We start from the raw sequence: 13,867 nt of genomic DNA, 5'->3' as shown, positions 1-13,867 counted from the left end.
CTCGCTGAACCTTAGGCAGCCAAATGTCCCCAAAGTCACTGTGGTGCACCGACCTTGTTAGCTAACTGTTAGCCACCGCTGGGAGGGCCTGGTAGTGGGTGAGCTGGGAAGACGGTGGGTGGGAGAGCAGGAAGGGAGGTGTTTCACATGTCAGGCAGCCAATAGGGACCGGCCTTCGAGAGCAACAGGTTGTTTTGTTATGCAGGCATAGAGATACTAATGGAAACTAACAAGGTTCCTGACACTGTAGTCTCCCTTTGTGGAAGAACATAATAACTGGTGTCCGGTTATACTGGTATGATGGTGAATAACTGGAAGCATGTCCTTTCAGCTCTGTTAACCCACTGTGCTTCACCTAAACATGCTTAGGTCTTTAAGTCTTGGTGTACGGCTAATCAGGTTTGCCGGATTTTGGATCGTCTTAAACCTAAACACAGACTCCCGGAGCTGAAGCCCATCCCCCACACCTTACATCCCAGCAACAAAACCCAAACATTCACTCCTCCCTGGCCGTCCAGCCCCGAAACTTTGTGTTTTTGAGTAGAACACCCCTCTTTCTTGTACGGGACCCCCTCCGTGACCCTCTTCCCTCCCTCTCTGCCTCGCTCTCTGTGCCTCTATCTGGGAGCACCATTGCTCAAGCCCCTATTGAAAAGAGAGCATATACAATGGGGTCTTTCTCAGTCGCTCTCTGTCTCCATTAAAGACCCTGGGAACACAACACTGTCCACACAGCCACTCTTAAAGGGCCAGTGGGACCCAGGTCTTCGCAACCTGAGTCCCAGCGGCTCCCATCGTTTTCATGGGAAAAAAACACACAAGGATCTACGCTGCGAATCAATTATTCATGAATTGTATGTGAACTCTTTGGGCCCTTCTCCCAGGCAGCGGGCGCCAGCATCACCTCTGCTGTGTTGCTGCCCAAACACGCACAGTCACCTCAGACATCACAGTCTGAAACAGCACAACAAGCCCCGCACTGCTCCCCGCCTGATGGGAATCAGGGATAGGGGGATTTATTTAGACTGCTGTGGCCGATGACGTTTGAGTCTGTCTAGCTGAAATATTATGTTCAAACTGAGTCTGAGACATTCTGATTACATAATCCTGCTTATATGGAATAATTCAATAAATAGAAAATGAATGGACTGATTATTGTTGTTATCATTATTTTATTTCATTCTTTTTCCCCTCCCCTTACCCTCCATTCCCCATGAAGAAGCAGGTTAAATAACGTTTAGAAGAATATTAAACAGTAAGATTTAATACTAAGTTGATGATTTTTAAATTGTAAAGTGATTTTAAAATCACGTTTATATGCATGCCAATAGTGAAATGAATGGTTGGAGTATTTTTTTCTTTTTTTTTTTCTTTTCACCCATGTTATTTTTGTCACTCACAGGCTTGAGGCAAAATTGACATGCTGTCAGAGACATTCAGGACCCATTTAAGTTTATTTATTTCATTGTTTTGTTTTTACAAGGACAATGCACATCAATCAAGGTTACTGTAAGTGTGCCAGAGTGTGCTAGCCAACAGTTGTTTTCAACTGCTGTCCCTTGGCATGATGTTAAATGGCCATTAAAAAACAATAAAACACTAAAATGTGGACAGATTGAAAATGCATCATATAAAACAATACAGAGATAGTGACAAGTACAATAAAAGCAGCAAGACTGTATCATGCAGGCAAAAATAAACCAGGCATATTGGGTATCCATGCACAATAAAGCACTAAAGAATATATTGACATGCAAACATTAAGACAATGCCATAAGCAGACAAACATACTGTATTGGTTCTTTAATTTCTGAATTTAGATTATGGGTATCCAGGTAAAACGGTGTATTATGATATTATTCTGTAATAGACACTGTATAAAAACAGAAAAAAAATTTTTTCAAATGCATTGGGTGTTAGTTATTTATTGTAGGCATTAGGAAATGGACCAAGCACCCATGGCCATGCAAAGGTCTGCGCTTGCCTAAACTGAGAGATACTTTGTTTCAAGCGGGAAATGGGTGATTTACGGAGCTATTTACAACTTCTAGGGGTCCGTGTGTAATTAAAAAGCGAACAGGGAATTGTGTTGAGACAATCAGCATGCCGCAGGGTTTCTCACATCCTCTGTGAGAAAAGGAGGGAGACCCAGGAGGAGGAGGAGGAGGAGGAGGAGGAGGAGGAGGAGGGGCAGGAGAATGGAAAGAACTTGAGTTGAGGAATTTGAATCCTGTTTGAAGGGGGAGAGAGGGAGAAGAAAGGGCCAAGGGAATATCTGAGGGAGTCTGAGGGACCGGTGGGCAGGAGAGAGAGAGAGAGACTGCAGGAAACACTGGTTTAAAAATACTCCCTCAGTTGCTAGAAATAGGCTTTTAAAAACTTAATTAGTGCTCGAAAACTTTAGAGCGCCTACTGCTGTGCGCTTTTTTTTTTGGGAACTAAAAGTTCAGCGGTCTGTCCTTGCTGAGCGCGTTTCGTCCGCTGATAAACCAGAACAACAGCAAGGCTCGAAAAGGAACAAGGCACTTGAGCAGCGCTGAGATTTTTACAGACTTGTCACTGTAAAAGGGAACCGAAACGGGATCCGGTCTGGTCCTACCTGTGGATATTCACTTTTTCAGCATCCGTCGGAGCCACAACAAAACTTTTCAGAGCACAGTTTGGGTTTTTGCGCTGTGGAGATGCGGTGATGGGGTCTGGTGATGTTTCCAAGATGTGTGCTTTTATTATGCGGGATATTTTCAGAGGTTTTTTCCTTGAAAGAAGAACCATGAGCGGCTCTACGTGGTCACTGCTGCTGCTTATGGTCATTTTATCTGCTTGGAGGCCAGTAACTGCCGGCTCACTGACAGGTAAGCTCTGTCGCATGCCAGCAGACTTTTATCCAACCAGACTGCTGTTAGTCAGCTTCAGCACAAGAAAAACAACGTAATGAGCAATTAGTCAGCTTTCTGCTCCTTCCTCTTTAAACCAATTTGCTTTGGGGTGGCGAGAGCAACCACAGCTGCAAATGTGTTCAACATCTGGACAAGTCGTGTTAAATGCACATGAAGCAACGCACGCTCATAAAAAGGTTTATGCAAGTGTTTTAACACAAGGTATACAAAGTAAACATGGGAATAAAAGATCAGGTGTATCATGTCTGCCAAAATTCAGGCTTTGGATTTATCTAAAGGTCTTACTGAGAGTGTCTGCTCATGTTTATGTTAGATCATTACCAGTATGGATTAATAGGCTATGTGATGGCATGGTCCACATGATATGAGAGTCATAATCTGATTTTGGAAGAAAATATAGAGCCTTATTTGCCATTTTCCTATTATGCGTTAATAAATGAACTGGTAAAGGACAACTGGTGGCTACCATTTAAAGACTGGCTAGTGTTTTTGAGATCAGGTGCTTCATGGGAAATTAACTCCAGACATCAGCCCAGTGCTGATAAATTTGGACTGTCTGGAAAGTTTGTTTACTCTACCAGCCCAGGTATCCAACCCAGGGTTCTGGTCACTGAGTTCCTGGGATATCATGGCATTTTGAGTGATGTATTCCAGACAGGGAAAGTCAAGTTTTATAAATCACTTTAAAGGTACAGCAGAATGTTTTTCACAACTTGTTTCATAGAGTCATTGCATTAGATGGTGGTTTTCAGCTGTTTTTCCTCCTCGGCAAGTGAAAACTGTAGGGGAAACCAGAAAAACAACATTAACAAACCAGGAAGGAATAACGTTTTAAGTCATGGAAGGACTTAGTTATGGGAAGTCATGGAAAAGTCATGGAATTTGACATCAGAGCCACAAGGAAAACCCTGCCAGTGCCAACCATCGTCCAGAAGTCATAATCTACTCTAAAAATCAACTTGGCTGGTAAAATATTGCAAATGACAAGTGAATTTTGAAATTATATCAGCCACTGTAGCGGGTGGACAAAAAATGGAGTTCCCTGCCTTGTTGCCTAGTATTCTTCCAGGTTCCTCCACCTGTCAGCTCATGTGTTTTGACCATTATGGTTTGGGCTGCTTGATCTGAGAAGACAGAGCCGTACCTCTGCCCTCCAGAGAAATATGATCAGGAGGGACAGAGATTACTGGACATCAGTGTGATTTACAGGCTGACACTGACGGTTTCAAAGGAAACTTTTGCCCGATGCCTCGGTTCTTATTTGGATGTAGGGATGGCTGGGGTGGAGGAGTGCAGGGGTGGAGGGGGAGGTGGAGGGGGGCCGGGGGAGAAACCCAAATGCTTTAGCTTGTGAGTCAGAGCTGGTCTGAATCAGACGCAAGCAGGGAAATGATGGATGGGGTAAGGGGGCAAGAGTGGAGGAGAAAGAGTTGGGAGGGGAGGTGGCAAAATGTGTAGCGATGAATCCGAAGAATGGCATGAAAAGGAGGGTAAATGAAAAAGAGGGAGAGAGAGGGGAGGGGGGGAGTGAATGGATGGGCTGAGTTATGTAGCGTTAAAAAGCCAGAAAGATAAAGGAGGGAGTGGAGAGAAGGATAAATGCACGTTCTGTCTGTGTTGGGTATTTTTGGTATGTGCATGTCCACTGACATTTAACATCTGAGTGTTTTCTATGAAAGAGAGAGAGGGAGAGACGGGATGGAAAAGAGAGATCAGGAAGAAGAGAGAGGAACCTCGAGGGAAAATGGGGGACAAAAGAGAGGAGATGGAGCAGTTAAGCTCAAGTGAATCACTGGAGACAGGCCACACACACTGACACACACACTCACACACACACACACACACACACACACACAGACGGACAGTCATACTGTTTGATCATGGCCCGTTCTATCCATCTACCTCTGCATTCTTACAAAAAGTTTACAAGCTTATTATTATCTGAATGCAGCGCTAAGAGAAGGAGAAAGAAAGTAGAGCTCTTTTGTCCAGTATACCAGTGAGAAAAAAGAAGAAAAAAAAAGTCTGGACTGTGCAGGTTTCTAAAAGAAATCAGCCAAGCTTAAAGATGGAGGAAGGAATGACTTTTAACGCCAAAAAACACACAGAGACAGAGAGGTGGTGAAGCAAAGATTCAGTGGGCCCCTTCATCTATCGTACTCTCCCAGAACAAGATTTTTGAACGTCGGGTTGTGTGTGTGTGTGTGTGTGTGTGTGTGTGTGTGTGCATGGACTATGATTATGTTTGTTGACATCTACTTTTCAGTAAAGTAAGTGGAGAACATGTATGCTTTTTGCATTAGAAGTCTGGCTGTTTGCAGGAGCTGAGAGAGGTTGAATGATGTGTGTTTATGTGTGTTTGTGTGAGAGAGAGAGAGAGAGAGAGAGAGAGACAGGGTGAAATGGAGTCCTCTGGGGTCACGGCGGAGGGGTCAAAGGTCGAAGGTTGGTCATGAAACAGACTAGGAGGGCGGGTTGACAAGCTTGAGAAAGTCTTTACAGGCGTCACTCAGTGAAAGAGGGGCTATGTGTTGCTGTTCTGAAAACCCAGAAATAGAGACCAAGTCTGCACATTATTTTGATTGATTGACTGATTGGATTTATTGTGGGTAAAAAAAATAATCAAACATGTTAAATGACTTGGCATATTGAACCCAGAGGATGGCACATGAAAATGTTAACAATTAATGTGGTCCTCCAAGAAATTAGAAGGCAGGAAGCAATATAGCCAGCGCACAATACTACATTAAGCAAACACAAACATTGAGCAGACATGCAATGCAGAATAGGCGAACAAATAATAATAAAAATAAGAATAATCCTAAACGAGTTCACTCTTCCCTGACTAGCTGTTCTAATGTCCAGCCAAAGCTTTTAATTGAAAGAGATGCTAATCATCCACTTTTATCTTTAAAACTAAAGAGGGAGTAGGTGTGACTCGCTTTGGTCAGCTGCACAGATGCTTAGCATTTCTACTTGATGGTGCAAAAGAGAGAAAAGAAGAAATATGAGAGATCTATGCCCATCATATTTACGACTCCTTCTCAGCCTTGTGTTGGAATGGAGATCAAGGCTGCAACCGTTCTTTTATCTTTAAAACAAGACAGCATGCATGCCTTGCCCTTTGCCAGATACAGGAATACCTAGCATTTCTATTCAATGCCGTAAAAGTAAGGAGAGGAAGAAACAGCAGGAGAGGTTAATGCTCATCATATTTATGCCTACCCTCCCAGCCTTGTATTTTAGACATTGAACAGATTCGCAGACATCTTGGCAAGCGCTCCGCAGGCCTATCATTGCCGTTTGAGAGACATTTGAGAGAAAGCCTGAATGTGTTTAGTGTTTGCGCTGAGCTCCCTGCGCTCTGACACTGTCGGACCAGTAGGAGCAGCCGTCCTGCAACAAGGAGCCATTGTCCCGGTATCAGCTCTGTCCTTCTCAGGTCAGAGGCTCTATCAGTCAGGGACAGACGAGGACTGGGCTGATCCAAAAGTCAGTGCGGTGGTGGATAAACTCTGGGCTACCTGTCCTTATCATATCACAGCCAAGGCGAAACCAAGGCTCTGTTTATGGAGCAGGAAAGCATGCTGTTTTAAGATAAGGGTTTAGATTGCAATGCCAATGCAAGAGACAAGAAATGTGTGTTGCATTCATGAGATTAACTTTATTTTAATCAGTGACATAAAAACAAACCCCTAATCCTGATTTCCCCCTCTCTTAATCAAAGATTTGGAGTTTGTGCGGAGTCCCACTACCATCATCTCGTCGCTGGGGAAGCCTGTGACGATGCACTGCTCCCTGAGGGGGAAAGGGGGCGAGGAGCAGGACCCTCCTGATGTGCTGTGGCTAAGAGACGGTGTGCCGCTGGAGTACGCAGACACCAACCAGATCCAAGTCCCCATCGACAGCGACAGTTGGATGGTCATCAGCACTCTCAGGTAGGCGGCGGTCTTTCTTGAGAGCCCGACTGTCAGTGACGATCTCCCTGTTCCCCTCTGGCTGTTGCTCTTGTCATGTCAGTGCAGCTTCTGAGCGTTGCTGTGCAGCCACACCTGACCTGAAAGTGTCAGTTCTGCATCTCCAGTGATTGTATTTAAATCTGTGTTCGCACTACTATTTCCTGCTCCTCCGCCCTTTCTCTTTTTCATAGCTTAAGCGGTATTGTTGCAAACACCATGGACCGCTGCCAAATTGAGTCTGGAAGATCTGATATAACACAGGCATCATTTCCTGTAACTTAATGCACTTAATCCTATTGTGACATTCACAAAGAAAGTAATCAGGCTCTATGTGTCTGTCTGCCTGTATGTCCCTGTTTTATCAATCTCATTTTTGGTTGCTTGATCTTTGTGAAACCTGTCAAGTTACACCATTCTCTCCACATTACAGGGTTGAGAAGGTCCAGCTCCCTGACATGGGCTCCTACCGCTGTGCTGTGCTATCAGAGGAACACAGGACCATGTCCGAGGAGGGGAACATCCAGCTGGAGGGTGAGTTTAGCTTGGTTTAGCTATTGCACTGCAAAAAACGTCCATCAATGCAGTTTCACTTCACTAGAAATGAGTGTCAGTATCTTGAAACAAGTCAGAATAAGGCAGATCAATGGACTACTATCAAGGAAATGACACTTGATTCTACAAAATTCTTGAAACAAGTTGGATTTGCATTGGAAACAAGTTATCTAACCCCACTGGCAGATTTTTTCACTTGTTCTAAGAAAATTATGATTTTCAGAACTATTTATAATAGACTTGTTAAGCTGGAGTGTGCTTGCATACACGGAGACAATCACAAACATAAACACACTTCATGTGAGTGCTGCAGTCTGCTTTATTTGTATTGTTAATGGAGTCTATAGTCTGATTCTCCTTGTTCTCCCTCAGGCTTGCCTCATTTCTCCGTGGAGCCCCAGCACACGTCGATAGTGGCCAACGTCTCCCTGAGCCTGCACTGCGTGGCCCACGGGCCTCCGGAGCCGGTCCGGGTGATCTGGCTGCAGGACGGGGCTCCTCTCAACGCCCTGACGGACCTAGTGGCCCTGTCGCCCTCCACCCTCAACCTCACAGGTATCGGCTTTCACTCACTACTGCCACAGCACTCAGCGCCACGTGTAGACGGCTTAGTTAGACCCATTATTATTACTAACTATAACACACCGCATCAATCAACTGCTCAAGGGCTTCCACTCCCCCCAAACACGGCTCAGCATCCAATGATCAATAAATCAGTCAAGCAAGTAGCGGCTGTCAGCAGCTCGTGTTCCCAAGTACTAGGACATTTAAATACCTAGAAGCAGGACAGTTTCAAAAATATTGGCTTTCATTTAATCCCTTCGGCTTCCTTATAATTTTCTGGTACAAAAGTTACAGAGCAGCTATCTTCTTTAGTTTCAAAGACTTCCCAAACCCCCCCTCTCCCTCCCTCACTTAAACACGGCCACCAAATAACCACCCTCCAAAGACTGTGCAGGCTGCCTGGCTCAGCGCCACCGGATCCATTGAGGATGTGCCTTGTGGTTGTGGGGCTGCTGGGCAAAGGGAGAGCAGCAGGCACGAGAGGGAAAATTGGGGGGGGAAGGAGACAGGGCTGGAAAATAGAAGTGAAGAGGGCACAGGCAGATAAAAGAGGGAGGGAGAGAAAGGAGGAGGCTTCTGTCGCCGCTTGAATGCAAACCGCAGCTGCCTGCCAGATAGCCGGCCTGTGTACAGTCCAGTTGTAGGAGGACAGGCAGAGCCGGGTGAGTCAGACGGAAGGAGGGAGGGGCGGAGGGAGGGGCGGTTGGTTAAGGGCTCTGGTTTGACTCATCAGAGCAGGTTGGCTGGTGTTGACCAGTGGTATCTGACGGTAACCTACACTCACATCTCTGGAATGGACAGCTGCTCTGGTTACACCGCAGACCCAAACCACCGCAAGCATAAATATTCATTCAATAGGCCCATAAAGGGAGATGGCACGGAGCCCAATCCAGCCGTCCCATGAGGGATCAAAGGCAACACGCATTCCCGCTTCTTCAAATACACAGAAAACGCTCCCAACGTTCCCCAGTCCTATATGGGACATTTGGGCACACTGGAAATCATTACCCGTCTACATTACCCAGAGCTACACGCTGTCCGCTCCCAGCTGACAGGAACTACATCTGCATGTTGTAAACAGTACGAAACTGTTGGTCAATACCGGCGTGCACATGAGCTCCGGAGTTCTCCCCAGTGACCGATTATGAAATTTTTGGCTGGTCAGGGGATGTTGTGTTGCGGTTTGCTGATGAAGGGCTATTGGGGAAGGAGAAGGAGACAGAACGGAGAGTGGCGCAATCGCGAGATGGCCTGATGAGCAGTTCATTCAACCACACAGTCAGTGGTCAGTCCTCCCTCCCTCCCTCCCTCCCTCCCTCCCTTTCCTCAACCCCTCTCTTGCCCAGGCATCGTACCCCCTGTTCTCTTTCCGGCCACAACACAATGGAGGCATGGTGCCGTCGGCGCTGCGCAACACACTGCGTGATTCTGTGTGACTCTCAGTTTGTGGCCGAGTGACAATGTTGGGGTGTTAGATAATAGTGATAAAACTTGAATGTCACATGTTTCAGTGTGTGTGTGTGTGTGTGTGCCTGTGTTGAGTGTGTGTGTGTGTGTGTGTGGAATGTAGTTATGAGTGTGTGAGCGCCCTGTGAGTCACTGTATGAGAGGACTCATTCACTGCTGAATGTCAGTGTGTGTGTCACAGTGTTTTGCCCCCTTCAGAGCCCCAGCCTCTTGAAAGCAGCGGCTCAGCTCTCTACACCTGGATCTCAGCACGGCCGCTCGCTTCCTTCTCCCTGCTACGCTGCGGGAAAAAATGTTCATCTCAGCAAGTCATTTGGTCTAGTGTTGAGTCTTTCAAATCTTGTTTTCATTAGGAACAAGTGAAAAAATCTGGGGTGAGATAATGTTCCTTGTTTTAGTCAGTGTAACTTCACCAGTTTCAAACATTTTCTTCAAAAAGTGACAATATCTTGGAATAAGGCACATGCACTTTGTTAGTATAAAGATATAGTAGCTTGATTAAAGAAATTTATTGAAGCGTCATGAAACATCTATGGGGATCAATGGATCAGGCTGTGATCTCACACACAACTGGCCTGATTTTGACGAAACTTGGAGGGAAGATGCATTTTGGCTCTGTGTTCTGGAGTTTAACACGTTACACTGATAGACCTGATGGGGGCGCTATAATTAAAGGGCAAGATTTCAAACTTTGAAATGCCATAACTGCTACACCACCAGTCTGATATGAATTAAATTTGGAGGGATGATGCATCTTGTTACTGATTGGCCCAAGGAGTGCCTGCATCATTCTTTTGGGAGGACATGTTTTTTTTATTTTTTAGGAAAAATACGATTTTAAGACTCAGCACTAGACTTAATGACTTGCTGAGATGGATATTTTTGCTATGTAGGCCGATCTCACACGGATACACTCTCATTATCAACACAGTTAGTTAGTACATACTAACACCAAAACTAATCCTAATCCTTCATCACTGTTGACAGAGAGATCGCATTACCTTATGGAAACTATTTCCTTCACAGAACTTCAGTCTGAACTTCTGCCCTCTCTTTCTCACATCAACATAACATCCAACTCAGGCTGCTGAGCGAGGGATGTTGGTTTTGAAAGATGCTGGAAGTTCCTGCTTCACACCTATGTGTGTTGTTTGATTTTTCTGTCCAGGTTTGAACAGGACCAGCACTTTCTCCTGTGAGGCTCATAACCGCAAGGGAGTGGCCACGTCTGGTTCTGGCACCATCACTGGTAGGTGTCATACTGTGCAAGAGCAGATGGGATGAAATCTGGACGTTTATAAAGTATTAGGGATGGGACGATATGCTTATCTCACGATACGATTAAATACGTGATATGGGGTTCACGATTCGATACAACCACGATACGATGTGATAAATAAAAGTTCAACTGTATGACTGTGCAGAATTATGTTTATTTCTGAGCCACAAATCTTTCTACCAGTGGCATTGGCTTGCTAGAATGTAAACAACAATTTAAAAATACTGTAATTACAAATGGCAAATAATAATTCGATGGAGAGCTTGTGAAATTGTGATCTCAGTTCTGATTACTACAGCAGAATAAAATGTAGCTAATATCACGATTAATTTTTTTGCCTCACGATTCGTACTGTCACTTTTTTGCATTGCGAGATATTGAATTTTGTTATATCGTCCCATTCCTATAAAGTACATACATTTATACTATCCCTCTTAACTCTCACTTCATTCAATTTGGATTCTCTCTGTTTAAACTGTGGTTAATTGCATAATACCCCCTCATTGTCTCTCTCTGTCTGTCTCTCTCTTTCTTTCTTCTCTCTTTCTCTAGTTCTCCCATCCCAGCCTCAGTACTTAAGAGCTGTAGAGATCACACAGACCAGTCTGCGTTTGTCATGGCAGCCTGGTTTTGGAGGCGACTATCCCATAATCCGCTGCTCTGTCCAGGTGAGACAACAGAAGATAAACTCTGCAACTGGCTGAGAAAAATAGCACGGAAAGAAATCTCCACAAGCGTTTGACCTGCAAGTTAAACAAACACATCACTCTCCTGATCTATAAATGGGGCCGTGATTTTTCTGAAGACCATGGCCTCACCTTTTGCAAGGCTGATTTTAGAGAAAAGAGAGCTTGGCTTTCTTTTCTTCTCTTAACTCATCCTCTACCCCTCCCTCTCTTATTCATGTAGCGGTGGATCAAGTTTCACTCTGGGAAAGTGGCCTCCTGGACTAATCTCATGTAGCACCACTCCCTCCCTCTCTCTCTCTCTCTCTCTCTCTCTCTCTCTCTCTCTCTCCCTCTCCCCCCCCCCCTCTCTCTCTCTCTCTCTGTCTCTCTCCCACTATGGCCATTACAGCTCGTAGTTGAGAGGAGGAACATTTTCTCCTGGAAAAGGGCGCAGCGCAGCACCACCCCTAAACGTCTGGTTCTAATAAAGCCGCCCCTGCTGCACCCCACTGCTTATACCCCATGCTGCTCTTGCCCCCTACGCCCCCACTCACCCCCCCCCCCCACCCCCCCACCCCCACCCCACCCACAGGGGAACAGCCAAGGGGCCGGCTACAGCAGAATGGGGCAAAATCTGAATTTAACGGTTCATTGTGTGGCGAACAGAAACATGAAAAAGCTACAGTGCAGAGGGGCTGAAAGATATTATTGTGCTATTAGAAGAAAGAGAGAGAAAAAAAATGGGAGAGCGGGGGAATGAGCAAGCCAGAAATGGAAGCAAAAGAAAGAAAGAAAGAAAGAAAGAAAGAAAGAGAAGAAGAAAGGAAGGCAGTCAAAGAAAACAGGAAAAGGCACTGACAGCAGGTATTGCGGGTCTGAGCCATGCAAGGGGAATGCTGCCTAAGTGTGACTCAGGCTGAGCTGTTCAATTAGATTAAGCAGGCCTGTTTACAGGCTGGACGCTGATTCACTGAGTCAGGAATGACTTCCCCCCTTTCTTTCTCTCTCTCTGACACACACACACATTCACACACACTTCTCATTCATATACACACAACTAAACATTCCTTTGTCACACCACCCAACTCATGCCATGAGGGATAATAACCTGCTCTGCTACTTATGTGGCCTCTCAATCATCCTCCTGTTGTTCTAAGATTCATTGTCACAGCAGTGTATAATAGCACCTGTTCACACACACACACACACACACACACAGTCAAAAGTTTGGACACACTTGACTGAATGTACTATGTTTTTCATTCTCTTAATGCCATTTTGATCTAAAGGCTTCTGCTTAAACACCTGAAATGTATTTCTTAGACAAATATAAATAGTGAAGTTGATCCTATGTATCAATTTCTTTCCAAAGTCTTTTGCCTTTCCATCAAGGCAAAGGGCGGCTACTTTAAAGAATCTAAAATATAAGATAGTTTTGATTTGTTTAACACTTTTTTGGTCGCTGCATAATTCCATTTGTGCCATTTCATAGTTTTGACGTCTTTACTATTATTCTAAAATGTGGAAAGTAGTAAAAAATAAAGAAAAATGTGGTGTGCCCAAACGTTTGACTGGTAGTGTACAATAATCTGTTTGTGTAGCTGATCCTTGACGTTTGAACTCCACTTCTGACTGTGTTTTTGTCATGTAATATAAGCTGAGTGTAAGCCCACCCTGCAGCCTGCAGCCTGCAGCCTCCAGTAGCAGCAGCAGCTTTATAATGAGCAACGCAGCAGAGAACAATCGTCCAGACCGGAGACTTTTATGTGGTTTAAGGATTGTTGCGATCAAGCGTTTTTTTTTTTCCCCCTTGTGTTCCTCTTTAAATGTGTTTACCGCAGCAGCTTTGCCGAGGCAGCAGGTTTCTGCCTGTAATCTTCGGTTGATGAGTTCTGCTTTCTGTGCACCTCGCTGAGCCTGCTGGGCCGCCTCCAACAGCAATGGAACAGATTTAAAAAGGATTTTTGACAACTAACACCTGACCCCCACCCGAACCCCCCAATTCCCCAACAATGAAATGAATAATGAAACAAAATAATGTATTGAAAAAGTGTTTTAGAAGAAAAGGAGTCTCCGCACACTCAGTTCAGTGCATATTTCACATTTAATAGATGGGACTTTGGTCGAGGAGACGTTGGCGGAGTAAAACATTAAAAGGTGTTACAGTTTAACCATCAATATATCATTATTAAATTATTTGTAATATTTTGGTTAAATTACTGTAAACAAAAGAGACCATGGTGGAGATGATTGGTATCCTCTATCTCACGCCAGTGGTATTGTTGTCAGTGTTTCTCAAAATTAAACCACATATCCCACAAACCCCTCTGCTTCCTGTCACAAAGAGGATGTTGCTACTTGTTCCTCCTCCCTGGCGTCGCTCTGCATGTGTTTGTTTTGCTTATGTGGTCACAGGTTTTCTCTTTTGCTTTCCTGAAGAGGATAAACATGTTGGAAGTGATTTCACTCCTTCCACCGTCT

At 44.8% G+C, this 13,867-nt stretch overlaps 1 protein-coding gene across 1 annotated transcript in view; it reads left to right on the top strand.

Moving 5' to 3' along the window:
• The first annotated feature begins 2,321 nt into the window (after positions 1 to 2,321).
• axl (AXL receptor tyrosine kinase) overlaps positions 2,322 to 13,867 on the top strand; it is a 30,570-nt gene continuing 19,024 nt past the window's right edge. Inside the window, exons 1-6 of the mRNA XM_071912523.2 lie at positions 2,322 to 2,852; positions 6,625 to 6,835; positions 7,287 to 7,387; positions 7,781 to 7,963; positions 10,608 to 10,688; positions 11,271 to 11,386. Of these exons, the coding sequence (XP_071768624.2) occupies positions 2,690 to 2,852; positions 6,625 to 6,835; positions 7,287 to 7,387; positions 7,781 to 7,963; positions 10,608 to 10,688; positions 11,271 to 11,386 (855 nt within the window). The 5' untranslated portion in view covers positions 2,322 to 2,689. The remainder of the gene's footprint in view (positions 2,853 to 6,624; positions 6,836 to 7,286; positions 7,388 to 7,780; positions 7,964 to 10,607; positions 10,689 to 11,270; positions 11,387 to 13,867) is intronic.

The sequence above is a fragment of the Centroberyx gerrardi genome, chromosome 6 (assembly GCF_048128805.1).
Source record: "Centroberyx gerrardi isolate f3 chromosome 6, fCenGer3.hap1.cur.20231027, whole genome shotgun sequence".
Taxonomy (NCBI): Eukaryota; Metazoa; Chordata; class Actinopteri; order Beryciformes; family Berycidae; genus Centroberyx; species Centroberyx gerrardi.
Note: the sequence above shows the minus strand (reverse complement) of the source record. Positions and strands in the feature narration are given on the sequence as shown.